Source organism: Lycium ferocissimum, unplaced genomic scaffold, assembly GCF_029784015.1.
Source record: "Lycium ferocissimum isolate CSIRO_LF1 unplaced genomic scaffold, AGI_CSIRO_Lferr_CH_V1 ctg60, whole genome shotgun sequence".
NCBI classification, from domain to species: Eukaryota; Viridiplantae; Streptophyta; class Magnoliopsida; order Solanales; family Solanaceae; genus Lycium; species Lycium ferocissimum.
The window spans coordinates 202,627-219,534 of record NW_026726189.1 but is presented as its reverse complement, the minus strand read 5'-3'; the positions used below and the strand labels follow the sequence as shown (position 1 = coordinate 219,534).

Here is a 16,908-nt window from a genome sequence, read left to right as displayed (position 1 = left end):
TTGAATCGAGATGTGAAAAAGTCTATATTTCGTATCTCATATTCTTTATATATGATATTGGACAATTAGTATCTCATGAACTAACTTTAGGGGTTTAATTCGGCCTAAAGTGTCTTTCTTACACTACATGGACATCCCCTATTCTCAAACTTAATTTTTTTTTTTTTTTTAAGTAAAGGAAAAAGTCGTTTCATCTTTTTGGAAAAAATTAAATGATGATTCGCAAAACAATGAGAATTTTTGAAATGGTAAATTTGAAATATGAAGTGTATAGTTGAAAGGGCAATTTGCAGGTTTACCCTTCGATGGGGGTGGTCTTTAATTTTTACCCCTCAAAATGGTGGTCTTTAAATTTTGCTCTTCAGGCGAATTTACATATGGCACTGCAAATCTCCCCGCCCGTGCGCCCAAATTCTGCCTCAAGTCTGCCCTGTGAAATTCTGCCTAACAATTTTATTTTTTTTTTTTACCTGAGCTGGGGTTCGAACCCACAACCTCAGGGTGTTAGGCGAGGGGTAAAAATTAAAGATTACCAATTTGAAGGGCAAAAATTAAAGACCACCCCAAATGAAGGGCAATCCGCGCAAAAAAAAAGTAGTTGAAATAGATTGATCATATATGACGGTCCAATTAACATCGGACAATTCGCAGAATTGGCCTTCTTTTGGGGTGGTCTTTAAATTTTGTCCCTCAAATTGCTATCTTTAAGTTTTGCCCTTCGCCTAAAACTCATGAGTTTCGGGTTCGAACCCCTGCTCAGTCAAAAATTTAAAAAAAATTCACAAGCCGTAGTTTAAATTTCGCTCTGCTCTCTCCTGCGCGTACTTTTAGTTATCTTAACTAAAAGTCTACCGAGGGGGCGTACTTTTGCCTCGAGGCATATATTTTATTTTTTACTTTTCAAAGCAAACTTTTAGTTATGCCTTAAGGAAAAGTTAGTTTATGGGGCATACTTTTAGTTATGCCTTAACTAAAAGTATGTCCCATAAGACATAATTAAAAGTATGCCCCGAAATTTTTTCTTAAGGCATAACTAAAAGTTTGCTTTATAAGACAAAGTCTATGCTTCAAGGAAAAGTTCTGCCTTATAGGACATACTTTTGGTTATGCCTTAACTAAAAGTCTGCCCGATAAGGCATAACTAAACTATGCATTAAGGAAAAGTTAAGCCTTATGGAACCGACTTTTAGTTATGCCGCATCCGGCATAACTTTAGTTTTTTCTTAAGGAGTGTATGCCGGATCCGGCATACACGCCCCCCAGACTTGCCTTGCGAAATTATTTTTTTTATTTTATCCCTGAGCGTGGGTTCGAACCTCAGGTATTCGCCCACCTTTTCAAGCGAAGGGCAAAACTTAAAGATCACAAATATGATGGTTAAAGTTTAAAGACCACAAATAAGAAGAGCAAAATTTAAAGACCATCCCAAAAGAAGGGCAATACGCTCAAAAAAATGATTAACATCTTCATTGATTCAGTTCGCTTCTTTACTAAACTAGTTTTAGCGTACGTGTCAATAAATTAAAATTCTATAAATAAAAAAAATTATGTCAACTATGAATGGATGTCAAAATAGATGCAACTTCTCTACCGGCGAAAGAAATTGATTTGAATTGATAAAAAAAATTAAATTACCAGTAAACAACCGTTTGATCATATAATCATTAGAGCCTGTACCAAAAAAAAAATCATTAGATTCTATTATTAAATAATGACGATATGCTAGATCTCATGATTTATTCACAATTGAAATAGCTGCATGTAGTTAACTTCACAATTCTATTATTAATTTTAATTTTTTAACTTCAAATGTTAAACAACTTCTTTCCACAAGTTTGAACTTTGAAGCTCGTTCTTTTCAGTTTCACAACCACATCTAACAATAGTAGACTATCATTCAATACACATGAAAAATATGATAAATATTTATGAAAATACGTACAATTTTCTTTTTGCAAACAACTCTCTTTTATCTTAATAAGTGTGGTTCCAGCAAAAAAGAGTATTAACATCAACATATTACATATTCACATAGGTGATAAAAACCTTAACAAAAATAGAACAAAATGAATTAGAATAAGATTCAGAAAACAAGCATATCCTTAAATTCGAGCTTAATCGGCATGAAGTCTCAATTACATACTCCAATCTTGTTTCGCCTGCACAAGAATGATGAAGAATCAATTGATAATGACTTATATAGATGTATTAGAAGAAGGTAAAAACTCTAATAACAACTCTTAAGTAAAGAAAGAGGAATTTAGCTCCTAAACCTAAAATTTTGTAACCAAAAAAGTACTTCTTAAGTCTTACTTAACCTAAAAGGAGTTGAACGACAAGCAAATCTAATATCCTACTTAATTGATGATATACATTTTTAAAACATATGTAGATCTCTCTCATTTTTTTTTTTTTTTTTGGAGGGAACTTTAATTGGTCAAAATCCCATTTCGTGCATACTACTTTTACGTATCTTTGCATTTAATTTTAACTTAGTACAAATCATAGCCAGTAGTTATTGCCATAGATACAAAGCTAGCAAAATATTACCTTAAACTATTCCATAATCTCGTAATATACTTCGCATGTGTTATTAACTTTTTTTTTTTTTTTTTTTTTTTTGCATATATGTTATATTTTATATAAACCAAAAAGGAAATATTAATAATTAATAATTTAGTTGATTTCAAAGTTCTAAATTTTAGGTGCATTATTCAAATAAAGAAAGGTTTAATAATCAAATTTTAATGAATTTTTAACTCCTAAATATTAGACAATCATTAAATGACTATTTTGTCTATTGTAAAGTCTTTTAATGAAAGGGAGAAAGTTCAATTTCTAAGGCCCTTCGTACTTTTAATATAGTATAGATTAATGTTGTAGTTCGTTTAGTTTCCCGTCAAGAATTTTTCTCATACTGTTTTGTGTGAAAGAAAAAAAAACCAATCTCATCTAAATGGGAAAATGAATAATTAAGGAGCAGAAAAAAGGACACCTCAGCGGAGGAAACCAGTAAAGTTGAAAGTGAAACTACAATGTTGAAACAAAATGCAAGAAGCATGGTAATATGAGGACTAAATTTGATATATCATTATCATCATATTATACTATCTAAAAACGAAAAAGGGTCAAAACCCTTAAATTATGTGAATTGAACAAAAATGTCCTCAGTTCATAGTTTGGTCAAAAAATGAGTTTAAAATATATGAAATTGAACAAAAATACCCTTATTGTTACTTAATTGGGTCAAAAATGCCATTTTCATAATAAATATATATATTTTTTCCTTTTTAAACACGTTAATTTATAAAAATATTATTTAAAAAAAACCTTTTCTAGTTTCTTTTCTTTTAAAATCCCTTAACCTAATAAAAAAGTGAGAAGTAATATTTTTTCTTCTTAATCTCATTGTATCAATAAAAATAAAATTACCCATGTGTTTTTTTTTTAACTAATAATATATATCATATATATAAGATCATAGTAACTCCACCATTGATTTTCATTTAGACAACGGTAAAAATCTTTTTCCTAATAAAATAGAAAATATTTTTATTTTTAAATCTTTTCCGAATTAAAGTAGGATAAGCATTTGCTGATGTAATTCTTGGTTTTAAAGTTAAAATGAAAAGGATCAACAATAATTTCATCGATGATATCTAAAGATACTTTATGATTTGAAGCAACGTAATAAACTTTCTTGTTTTTTGGCATTATGATTGTTGTATCTTAACTTAAAAATCAAGGATTATATCAGCAGATGTTTATCCTACTTCAATTCAGAAAAGATTGAGAAATAAAAATATTTCCTCTTTTATTAGAAATAGTTTTTATCGTTATCTAAATGAAAATTAATGATGAGATTACCATCATTTTATATATATGACCTATATTATCAGTTAAAAAGGTGCATGAGTAATTTTATTTTAATTGATAAAACGAGCTTAAGAAGAAAAAAAATCATCTCCCACCTTTTTATTAGTTAAAGGCATTTTTAAAAGAAAAGAAACCAGAAAATATTTCTTTAAAATAATATTTATTAATAAATGTATTTAAAAGAAAAGAAACAATATATTTATTTGGAAAAGGGCATTTTTTACGCAGTTAAGTAACAATAGGGGCATTTTTGTTCAATTTCGTATAGTTTGAGGGCATTTTTGGACCAAATTGAACATAGGGCATTTTTGTTCAATTTCGCACAGTTTAAGGACATTTTTTTACCCTTTTCCGTTTTAAAAATGGGAAGCCTCTAATTTAATAATCGAAATATTAATATACCCATCAAAAATTGATGCACGTTTATGTTTTTTAAGAGTTAAATCATTCATTTAACATTGAATGTATAAAAATGCAGACTTTAAATGTCTTGACATTTTAAAGAAGCTGTTACGATGCATGTATCCAAATTATTTGTATTTTAATGCAAATTCATGTATCACACTTTTGTTACCTTTTTAGGGAAAATTTATATTTTATGTCTTCTCTTAAATTAGATAGTTCAAATTTCAGATGAAGTCGTCTTAACTATCTTAGAAATACAATTGATTTTACATCAGTTTGACAAAGAAAGGTGTATACATTTTGACAATTTAAACATATTTTGATATGGAGTTTTATGTACATTTTATATCTTAATTGATTTCAGCAACTTGATTAAAATAATTAATCAGCCAATTGCAGAGTTAAATATTGTTGATATTGTTAATATATATGTATGTGTAATAATAAATAATAACTTAATTAAGCAATTAAATGAAAATAGGCACGAACTACTTTTAAAGGGCAGCCCGGTTCACTAAGCTCCCGATATGCGCGAGGCTGCAGGAAAGGGCGGACGCGCCTATCAGACGTAAATTTTCTTCGTATTTCACGAGAAAAGTATGAACTACTTTTCTTTGAACAGAATTTAATAAAAAGGTGCAATTTTATTTTCTAATTCAATTTGGAAAATTTCTTTCTGGAAGAATCTCTTTCAAGGTTCAAAGTTGTAACATTCAGTATTAATGCGAAAATGATATCCAGTCTTATGTTTCTATTTGTTGTTTGTTCTTTAATTATATAAATATTTTTTTTTTTAAATTCTACTGATCTACATGCGCGACGCAGACATTCGAAAACTAGTAAAATAAATAGTACCAAAAGTTATTAACATCTGTTAATCAGAGGTAGTTGTAGAATTCGGGGATGTAAGTAAAGTAGGAGCACCTACTTACTAGCCACTCTCTATTAATTTCGTATGACTCCTGAATTATTAAATTATTACTTAGCAAATCTCTAATTAACCAAGGTTATCGGGACCACCTCGCTTCCTACTAGTACTATAGGTTTCATATTGTGTACCAGTCCTATTCTGGGCTAAGCTAGGCTAAAAACAGTTTCGGCGAGAATAAAGGCGTTTAAAACACATTATAATGGTCTATTGCGTGTTCCTCGTCGAAAGTTAAACACTTAAACTCGACGTACCCTAGCTAACTCGTAGCAGTAGGAACTATTTCAAGTTTTAGTAATGTATTTTTTTCAGTGCAAACAAATTTTATATCGTCAGATCATCAATATATGTTGCTGCAGATAACAATTCAATGATCATGATATGATAATTTTCAGAAAAAGCAACAACAACATTTTCATGTAACATGCTATAGCATTAGCATTTGTACGAAACTCGTCCATCAAAATAATAGCCAGTGAATATATATTTTTTGTATATTTTTTTTGATACATAATAGTGTATAAATTTTATATATTTAACTAGCGAATGTAATTGTATTGGACTGACTGGTCAAATGTGTAACTTGCCCAAATATTAATGAGTTCCGCGCTCCAAGCTTGACACTAGAGATTTTCTTTTTTATTTTGGGCTCGTTTTTATGACCATATGATCCATTAGTAAAGGTCGACCAATCGATATGTGGGCTGTCAAAGTCGGATCATCAATACTCCCTTTATTAGCTACATCCCTTTAAGTAGTGCCTTAAGTGGATTAAAAAAAAATGGGCATTGGTTAATAATAAGTAGACGTTTAGGTGAGCCCAATGCAGGGTTCCCCAAATTATGTTTATACGGGCATCTTATTGAATGTGCTTATCTATCGTTTCGATTTGTTTTTTTCAAATTACGGTTCAAACTTTTTTGAAATTCGAACTAAATTATCAAAACCAAAAATGAATTTTATTGATTTGGTATAAACATTTGTCGCAAATAATTTTTTATCGATTACTATCTGTGGCAAGCATTGGGTCTCCCCTTAATCAATAGAATATGTAGTCATCTAACCTTTTCCTTTAATTAACCACAAATTCATTGAAGTAGCTCGAGTATGAACTTAAGAAGAAAAATATATAAACCATCAATTTTGGTTGCTTGGCCAAATGAAAAGATTGCCCATATCTCCGAAATGCATTTCCCCCATATTTTGGCGGCATACCTTTAAAGCTCTCATCTAAACCGACAAAACTTTTTCAGACCCTCAAGACATTTATATCCGTTTTTCATTTCCTTTTTATCTTTCGAGTTTGGGTTGCAATGAGCCCAATGCAGTGTCAAGCAAAGCAACAAGGATCTTATGAGCAGATGTTTGTCAAAGTGATCTATCAAAAAGAGTGGCCCATGATTCACTCCCAATAGCAACTATTCTGGCCTGTCATGTAAGTGGATCAATTTATGGGTTTTGCCTTCGTGGATCTAACCCCTTAGGCTAAAACAAACAACATTGTTATTTGGACTGAATTGTGTTGCAAATTTGTGGACAAAGGCATCCTTATCTATCTAGACCTATTCCACTCGGCATAAATTATTTGTCTTTTATCTTCTAAAATTGAACTTTTGCTCCGCTCTGCATAAGTTCTGTAGGAATTAAAATATGCAATATAAGTTGTGTAGTAGTATTTTTAGAATTTGCTGTAGTGTTCAGAAACTAAAATTATGCTTTTTGGGGCATATGTTCTTTATCCATTTTAGAAAAAAAAAAAAAAAAAAAAAAAAAAAAGGTACCTAATTTGGTATTTTTGGGTGATTCCGTGTGTTGTGTGTGTGTGTGTTTTTTTTTGAAATACATTATGCGTCCCAACATAAGTTATATAACATTTATATAGTTTTTTATCTTCTGAAATTGAACTTTTGCTTCGTTGGGCATAAGTTCTTTAGAAATTAAGTTATAGTACATCATAAGTTGTGTAGTATTTTGAAAATTTTCCCGTGTCCGACATAATTTGCAGAATATTATGATGTCAAAATATAAAAAAATACCCCACAATATGTAACTTATGCACCACGAAGGGGGGTATTTTCGCCCTCTTATTTTTTACTTAAAGTGTTGAAGGGTACAATTAAAGACTAGGGACAAAAACTAAAGACCACCCCCGAAATAGGGACATTTGTGCGAATGACCCATTGTGCTGCTTCATGCTTGTCCCCGTAGGACTTATGGCAAATTTTAAGTCGTTTTTAATCTTTTAGGAAGTTCTTTCATTTCCTTCAAATGTACTTCATTGTCCATACTGTAATCATAGATGAATTCGTCTCAAATTCTAGCTTGAAGCAAAAACGTTGACATCATCCGGGGTAAATTTCCGTCAAATACGGTGATCTTTTTGGATTCAAGTTTTAAATGTGTTGTAAACTGATTAGATCAAACTAAAGTAACTAGAGATAACTGACTAAATTAAACATGAGTAAAACTAGGGCTGTAAAAAGGGCGGGTTGGGCTGAAATCAGCCCAATCAAAATGGGCTGAGGTAAAAATGGGTTGGGTAACGTTGACCCAAAAGATTCTTAAAATTTGAAATGGGTTGAAATTTGAAATTGGTAAAAATGGGCTGGGTTATGACCCGCCCAATTTTTGACCCAATTTTTTTTTAAACTGATTCCTTTCTACTAAAATTAATTTGTTTCAAATTCTTTTTTTTTTTCAAAATTAATCAACTCCATCAATAAACTCATACAACCCAACCTTTATTTGCATTTTCAATGTTATCACTGCAGAGTTGAGTACATTTTCAATTCGATACTGCGAAGATTGTTCAAGGTGGAAGGTAACCAATATTGCATCTGAATGTTCAAGGACACATCAAAACATAGAATACAATATTCTTTATTAGTCTCCGAAAAGTTTTATTACACACACCAGACAACTGAATATTAATACCAAACTTTATAAAGCTACGAGCTTCATTGACTCAAAGAGAGTTTATTTCATGACACAAAATACCACAGGACTGAATTCAAATACCAAAAACTGATACTACTACTAGACTTGATAAAAACAAAGAAACATTATTTGCATGTCTGGATCTATACCAGACTATAGTATTGCATACTAAAAGGAGAATAAACAAATTTTCTCATTAATATATCTTCTCCATTCGCGTATCCAATAATGTCCAGGCCAGAGTCGGTATAAAGTTCCTTCCCAGGAGTGTCACAGTAATGACACACGTAAAACTCAAAGTCCGGATAAAAAATACTCTCAGATCAAATAGAAACTACTACATCACAGTAACATTCAAACTTGACAGGCAGTCGGCAACTTCTCATAACCTCCCACGGTGTAGATTTATTTTTTCGTCGTTTTGATGAACTTGAAAAGCTCTCTTGAGTCACCTCATTACACACTTCAGTATGATCCATAATACAACCTACAAAAATGAAAGAAACTCTTAGCATATATAAAATAAAAAATTGCGGATTTTACAGCAAAAGAACAAAAGCAAGAAGCAGAAACACATAATGGTGTTTTAGAATGATTTATTGCTCTGTGTATATTGTATGCTAACAACTGAGTAAGTATACTGCTATAACAACCAAAAAAAGACAACATATCCCAAGTATACTGCTATAATAACATATTCCAGAGATACATAAATCAAGAACTAATTCAATTCACTTCCCCAAGAACCAACTTTGACAATGATTTTCCAGAACCCACAAGAAAATAGCAGCAACACACAAATGATTCCAAAAAAAAAAGCACAAAAATAACACTGGAAAAAAGAAAAAGAAAAATAGAACCCAAGAGAAAATCAGAAGTGAAAATCATATGTTGGACATCTTTATGTCTCAAATACACTCATAATTTATCATTAAAAAAAAAAATCGAAAGAGGAAGGGGAGAGAGAAACCTGGATATGTTGAATAAAGTGTGGAAGGAGAGAGAGAAAGAGGAAGATGAATAAAGTTGCAGTCTGGAATGACTAAATTATTTAGGGGTTTTTAAAAGTTGGACTTGGGCCATATTTTGGCCCAATTTTGGGCTGAAATGGCAATCAATTAAAAAATGGGTTCTGATGAATGGGCTAAAAATCAGCCCAGTGCTAATTATCTTGTGCCCAACCCATAAAATTTTGGGCGGGTTGGGCGGGCCATCACGTTTTGGGCCAGAATTGACACCCCTAAGTAAAACCAAGAAAAACCAGTAAGCAATTAATCAGAATTGGTTAGATTACATTAAACTATTAAAAATATTGTTTACATACTAGTGTATTTAAGTTTTCTCAAATGACCATATGACATCTGGTACGGAACTCACTAGTTAGGCGAATTCAGAGTGGTGTCACGGAGGGCCCATAATTGGTGAAGCTCCCTACCAGGGATTTTCTCTATTCCCACGGTTTCAAGCCGAAAACTCAAATTAAGGACGGAGAGATCTCATCTATCCACGATTGTATCATTGTATATAAGTTGGACGTTCTTAACAACATGTTAAATGAGGTAGTCAGGTAGGTCTGATTTGTTTAGCTGACACAGTTCGGATTTCGAGAGTCAAACTTCTTTATTTTGATTGTGAATTCGGACATACAATTTTTAAACTTTTTTAAAAAACAATTAATATTTAGAAACTAGACAAAAAATATTATAAATCATAATAATATTTAAAGGGCATACAAATAAATTGCTACAAAAAATTGTCTTGTTTGACTCTAGAAAAGCCAGAGGAGTAACTAACTAGGAGCCGGAGGGCTCAAACAGAAAAATATATTTTCTCCTCACCAAGTAGATAAAATATTTTACGTTATGCTTGAAAGTTGTGGCAACCGAGGGAAGAAGGTCATATAAAAAACTTATATTTTTCTCCTTATGTCTTCTTCATTATTTGATTTTCCAGTTCCCGTTGACTCATCAAACTACTTTCATTTTTGATCTGGATCTTACACTGCTCATGAAATCACTCAACAACAATTAGTTGAATAATGGACCAAGAAGATGAACTTCCATTAGAGGGGCAACTTCACAAAGTCAAGAACCAAAAAGAAAGAATCTTGGAACTAATTTTGAAACCATATTATTGGTTTAGAATGCTATGTGATGAATTCCACTGGAGCTTTGTGTCAGGTGTGGCTATTATTTATGGTATTAATCAGGGAGTGAGTTCAGGTCTAAGCAAGATTAGTACTCAGTATTACATGAAGGATGAGCAAAAGTTACAACCTTCTGAAGCTCAAATTGTTTCTGGAATAATTCAAATACCTTGGATGGTGAAGCCCCTTTGGGGTCTTTTAACAGATACTCTTCCTATTATAGGATACAGAAGGAGGCCATACTTCATTCTTGCTGGTATGTTTCAAGAATGTGTTTCTGGTGTCTAATTTACCATATTTTTCAAGAAAATTGATGTTAACATTAATCATATCTGTTGTATTTGTATGCATCTTTCTTATTTCGAGTTTCTATAAGTGAATCATCATCTTTGACTGTGCCATTTATTTCTTGTCATCATCTATTATCCATTTTAGTATTCCTGTCTGGTATGTTTCAAGAATGTGTTTCTGGTGGTCTAATTTACCATTTATTTCTCAAGAAAATTGATGTTAATATTAATTATATCTGTTGTATTTGTACCTATCTTACTTATTTCATGTTTCTTGAAGTAAATCATCATATTTGACTGTGCCATTTATTTCTTTTCATCATCTATTATCCATTTTAGTATTCCTGTCTGGTATGTTTCAAGAATGTGTTTCTGGTGGTCTAAGTTACCATTTATTTCTCAAGAAAATTGATGTTAATATTAATAATATCTTTCTTGTTTCATGTTTCTTGAAGTAAATCATCAGATTTGACTGTGCCACTTATTTCTTCTCATCATCTATTATCCATTTAGTATTCCTGTCTGTTTATATATTTTTTTGTGATTTCAAATTCGAACCTTATGAATATTTAGGTTTGTTTGCTCAGACCAATAACTTCTGAATTGAAATGTTGAAAAACCAAATGTCTTCTTTAACTTATGAACTTTACTCATTTCAATGTCTTCTGATTTAATGAGCTTTTAACCAACACACCATATAGGAATAGAACTAAATCCTAGTCTTCATTGGTTAATTTTCCATTAGATGCTTCAAACTTTTGTTATTGCTGCCACTCCTTAGACAGTTTGACTTATTCAGAAGTCTGAGCAAGACAATATTTGTTGCCACTGTTATATAAACCAGCTTAACACTGTCTTGAATGCTAAAATATTTGATTGCTTACTGGCATCATAGCAAAGTTATATGGAAGTTGTTGTGTTTCAGCTATAAATCATAGTATTTCATTTCTCGGTGTATCTGTACTTCTGTTGGGATCATATAAGCAAAGAACCATGGAATTAAACCTGCTGGAAAAATCTGCATAAGACACTGCATTTCACCAGCAGCGAGGAAAATGTAGGAAAAGGAAATCAGACTGTGGTTAAAAGGAAGATAAAATCTTTGATGCTTAAGGAATACATATAGATGACAAAAAAACAACAGTTCCGTAAATGTAAGAGAATGGAATGGATGTAGAGGATTCCTATTCTGTCTTAAAAGACATATAGTGTTGGAATAAAATAAGCCCAAATATAGCAATGGATACCGAGGATTCATATAGTTGACCTCAATTAGGGTACCGAGGCATAGTTGACTGATACCCTTTAGTTGGTTCAAGTGGTCAAATAACGGACGAAAAAAATAATTCTTTTGACTTACCTCTGTTCGTTCTTTAGGTTTTCTTGGTGCTTTTTCCATGCTGAGTCTGTCACTCAACCACAAATTACAACTTGCGTCTGCTTTGTTGTGCCTAACGGGAGCCAGTGCAGCGCAAGCAGTAGCAGATGTTACTATTGATGCCTGTGTGACAGAAAACAGCATAAGCCACCCTTCTCTTGCCAGTGACATGCAAAGCTTGTGTGGAGTGAGCTCTTCAGTAGGGCAGCTGATTGGGTTCACTATCAGTGGCTTTTTGGTTCATCTAATTGGATCTAAGGTTTGCTATCTCTTGACTTAATTCAATCATTGTCAATGGAGGAGTATTATTTCTGCTTTAATTTGCAATTTGCTAATTGGCTAATCATTTATCAAGCCTGAGGAACTGTTCTTGATTCTTTAATGAATCTTCTTAAACGTTTTTCCCTGTTGGATGAAACCACTGGATATTATTCAGATATATTGGTTTGTAGTAATATCAAAATTAAGATATGACAGTCAAACCTTTCTATTACGGCGTTGTTTGTTCAGTTGCTTTTTGGCTACTATAGCGAAATGCTATTATACAGAACATATAATATAACATAACATGAAAATTAGTTCCAAAAAAAAAAACAAAAAAAAACTTGGCTATTATAGTGTAATGTTGTTATAGAGAGGTATGACTCTATGTATATTCAAATTTGGGGAAGTTATTATCAAGAATTTTTGCCATCATCAGTCTTTTTAGTGGCTTAACCTACTCTCGCTTATCTGTCGAATGAACTTAATGCTGCTGCTGCATGAGTAGCCTGAATTACTGGTCATTGCCTTTTGTGACTTGATATTTCATTGTCTCCTGATAGATGTTATCTGGCAGGGAGTGTTTGGAGTTTTAAGCATTCCAGCTGCGCTGGTCATTTTGGTAGGAATGCTGCTGCACGAACCCTTTATACGCAATGTTGCATACAGGCAGGTATATTTGAACTTCGTACTGCCCTTTGCGCAGTTTAGGGTACTTCTTGATCATTTGTACTTGTTTTTTTAAGGTATGTTTCTGCAACAGGTAGGTCAAAACTGCTTGGATGCTTGTAAGACTATGTGGATGGCAATGAAATGCGAGCATGTGTGGAGGCCATGTCTATACATGTACATTTCTCTTGCATTGAGTTTGCATATTCACGAGGGAATGTTTTACTGGTATACAGATGCCAAGGGTGGCCCATTTTTCTCAAAGGTATTTGAATTTTATCTATTCAAAATGCTACTTATGTAGTTGACAAATAACATCCTCACCACAGAATATCAATCCATTTTGACATTTATGCAGGAGATTGTAGGGACCATATCTTCTGTCGGTGCAGTAGGCTATCTTCTCGGAGTTCTCCTCTACCAGAATGCTTTTAGAAACCATCCTTTTCGTTTCGTACTTTTTTGGTCTCAGCTATTATATGGTGCTTCCGGACTACTAGATTTGATATTGGTATCACGAGTAAATTTGCAGTTTGGCATCCCTGATTATGTTGTTGCTGTATCCGATGCAGCAATTTCTCATATGATTGGGCGTCTAAGATGGATGCCTCTTCTTGTACTCAGTTCAAAGCTTTGCCCCTCCGGCATTGAAGGAACTTTCTTCGCTTTGCTAATGTCGATTGATCATGTTGGCAGTCTCACAGCATCCTGGGCTGGAGGTCTGTTACTTCACACCTTGAATGTCACAAGAACTCAATTTGACAACCTTTGGATAGCAATAGTTATCCGGAGCTTTTCGAGAGTCCTTCCAATTGGCATTCTGTTTTTGGTGCCAAGCAGTGATCCAAGTGCTGCTATTCTACCAACTGAGATGTTGAAGACAAAAAAGGGCGACGATGACTTGGGCACTCAACAACTGGAGATGACACCGCTAGTGACCAATGTCCATCAACATTTAGTAGATTCATGAGTGCAATGCCAGCAAAGTCATATTTATCTGGTATGGCTTTAGCTTAGTTTGATGTTACAAATGATCTTGTAATTTCTTTTATAAAGTGCTTGTAACATCAGGTTTTACGCTGGCAGCCAGCCTACCGCAACCCTCCTCCTTTGTCCAGGCTTGGGCCTGCCCTGCAATGTGAGCGATCTTAATCAAATTGGGATTCATTTAGCCGACACTGACCTGTTTGGGACTGAGGCGTAATTGTTGTTGTTGCTGCTTGTAATATCAAGATATCCAGCTCAAGAATTGAAATGTGCTAATATGGTTGGCTCTTCTGGCCTTGTTGTGATTTCGAGGAGAAATAGGAATCATTTTGTGGCTGGAGGGCTTAGGATTTACCACTTTAAAATCTTATTTTATCGCTGCCTGTCTTTAAAAATTACTATTATAATATGTTCGTTGTCCTTACATAAGGATGGGCTCGGTTGTCGAGACATTCTATTATGGGCCTGATGCCTGTTTTCATATGCTTGTAAAGAATATGCCAATTTGTTTTTTTTTTGCTGTCACTATTGTTGACTCTGACGAGATAATTAAGCATCAATATTTTTTGAGTCACACAAAACAAATATTCATCATCTTCTTCTCTTTTCTACATAGAAAACATAGCAGTGTTGTTATAGAGATTCATTTTCCAGGAAACAATTGAAATTCATCTCTTGTAGTCAATATACTGTTTTCACAGTTTAGAAAATGATTGAGAACTGTTACATCATGAAGAGAAGTTTATGGGATATTTTACACTTAATTAAACAGTCTTGACAATTACTGTCACCATAAAACTCAAATAGTTATCTATGTTAAGCAAAGTAGTAAAGATATCACCGCCAACGAGTCATTATTGGCCTTAAGAAATTTCTGTCATTTACACGAAACGGCAGGTTTCTTTTGCAAATCCCACTTGTGACTGCTTTGTATCATATATGACCCTAGTGTTCCTCTGTTGAAAATTTCCAATAATTCCAATCTCATATTCATATTGGAGGCTTGCCAGAGCCAAACAGGCCTGAGATGCATCACTCTTCACAAAATAGAAAACCCCAGCAACATCCACTTCCATCTGAGCACCACCCTCAAAATATATTTTAATTGTTGGAATGTTCACTTCTTCATATGTAGAGAGGTCAAAGCAAGTGTCAAGAATTGAAAAACCTGGTGCTAAAGGGTACCCTGAAAATTGTTTCAAGAACTCAGCCTTAACAGCTTTGTAAATGGAAGGAGGAAGCCTTGTAATAACCGTGCCCGAGTCAATGAGAAATCCACTTTTACCAAAACTTGAATCTTGAACAGCAACCCCTCCAATAGTCATCCCAGTTAGATTGAGGAAATAGAAGCTAAAAAGCTGTGGATTTGGAACCATTTTAGTGTAAGATATTGGTGTAGAGTTCTTGAAAACTGAAGTATCGCCCCCGAATACTAGTGAACCAGAGGACTCGGCATCAGTCGAAGGCAAACAATAGGAGAAAACACCTCCAAACACATCAGAAGTTTGAGATATTAAAGAAAGATCACTCCTTCCTAATCCCATAAGACCTGAAGCTAAACCAAACAGTCCTCTATTATTCCTCCCACAGCCAAAAACAAAATTGTCAACTGAACTGCTTCCAAGAACTAAATGATCCTGGCCAAGTTCACCTTTAGTGTAGGATCCATCTCCATAACTTACAAGGTAATCACAACTTTGTGAATTAGTCCCACATAATCCTGAATTCCCCGTTGCAGATTCAAGAGACTGACAGGCTGATGAATTGCACGCGACCGATTGAAACGAAGGAGAAATTGTGGGGTTGAAAAGGGGTTCTGGTTGATTGTAACACAATCTACAAGGTTGGCATTGCACCCAAGTTAGATCACTTCCTGTGTCTACGATAACTGTCACATTTCGACCGCCTAATGTCACGGTGACAATGTAATTTAAAGTCTGCATTGAGACACCTGAATTGATAGGAATTTTAGAGGCCTCAACTTGTTGAGAAGTGATATTCTTGATATGGGATTGTATCTAACGAACTCGAATATCGTCAGCTAGCAATCTTTTCTGCAGCCTTTTGTTCAAGTCACCTCTTGATCTAAAGCAGTAATCTTTGTGCTTCATTTCCAGTATTATTGCTCCATTTTCACTTCCTGGAGAACCACAGATGATAATAGTTTATGTTAACAAAACTGGTCACATACTGTTTACTTTATAGGGATTGGAGAATTTATGAAAAGTTGTGAATTTTTGATAGCAGATCCCAAGAAAGAGTTTGATAATAAACATACTGCTATTAAGCTAAATTAACAACCATAGTACAATTTTTTGTTTTTGACAGAAAACTGGAACTTGCATTCCATCAAAAAGGGATAGAAGGGTTTGAATCATCAGAACAAGCAGAATTTAAGATTTGAACTACAATCCTGAGATAATCCAAATATCAGATAATACATCAAAACAACAACTTTTTTTATTGAGATAGTCATCTTTCTATATCATCAATATGTCTACAATGGCTTCTTCTTTTTTTTTTTTTTTTTTTTTTTTTTTGCAATAGACTCACTTGATTTTTGAGATGAACAAGTTGGCTTATTATGGTTGTGCCGTATCCTTTGAAGTGTTTTGAGTGGGAGAAATAGTTCCTCATCTCCATGACCAAATGGTCCTAGAAATAGCAGAGCAAATACAATGGAATATAGACAAAGTGACATTGTTTTTTAAGCACTATTTCCAGCTTTTTTTGAAGGTGAACACAAGAAAGGTTTAGAATAAGCTATGGAATAAGTTAGGAGGAGAAAAGAGTAGAGAGAATGAGATTCTTAGGAAATGGACTTAGGCATGAGAACAAAAGGAGTGGGGCTGGGGGAAAGGGGACCCCACAAATGCATGAGAAATTATTGGGAATTCACGTGCATATACTTGGGAAAAAGAAAGTGATTTTTGTTAGAGGAGTTGTGTGTTTTTGGACAATGCGGGGTACTTAGCTTTCATGAGGCTTGTTAATCAGAAATAGTATAATTTTATTGGTTGGTCCAAAGACA

The 16,908-nt window shown here is 33.4% G+C and overlaps 1 protein-coding gene and 1 pseudogene across 2 annotated transcripts; one reads left to right on the top strand and one right to left on the bottom strand.

Annotated features, from left to right (window-relative positions):
- Positions 1-9,976: 9,976 nt before the first annotated feature.
- Positions 9,977-14,066, top strand: LOC132045083 (probable folate-biopterin transporter 3). Of its 2 annotated transcripts, none has more exons than XM_059435606.1 (6): positions 9,977-10,548; positions 11,960-12,219; positions 12,799-12,894; positions 12,985-13,155; positions 13,249-13,890; positions 13,981-14,066. In XM_059435606.1, the coding sequence occupies exons 1-5, from the start codon at positions 10,185-10,187 to the stop codon at positions 13,858-13,860; spliced, it is 1,503 nt and encodes a 500-aa protein (XP_059291589.1). In that variant the 5' UTR covers positions 9,977-10,184; the 3' UTR covers positions 13,861-13,890; positions 13,981-14,066. The 2 variants fall into 2 exon arrangements, with proteins under 2 accessions (XP_059291589.1, XP_059291588.1); XM_059435605.1 differs by having other exon boundaries at positions 9,978-10,548; positions 13,977-14,066.
- Positions 14,067-14,552: 486 nt separating this feature from the next.
- Positions 14,553-16,706, bottom strand: LOC132045084 (aspartyl protease family protein At5g10770-like; annotated as a pseudogene).
- Positions 16,707-16,908: the final 202 nt, after the last annotated feature.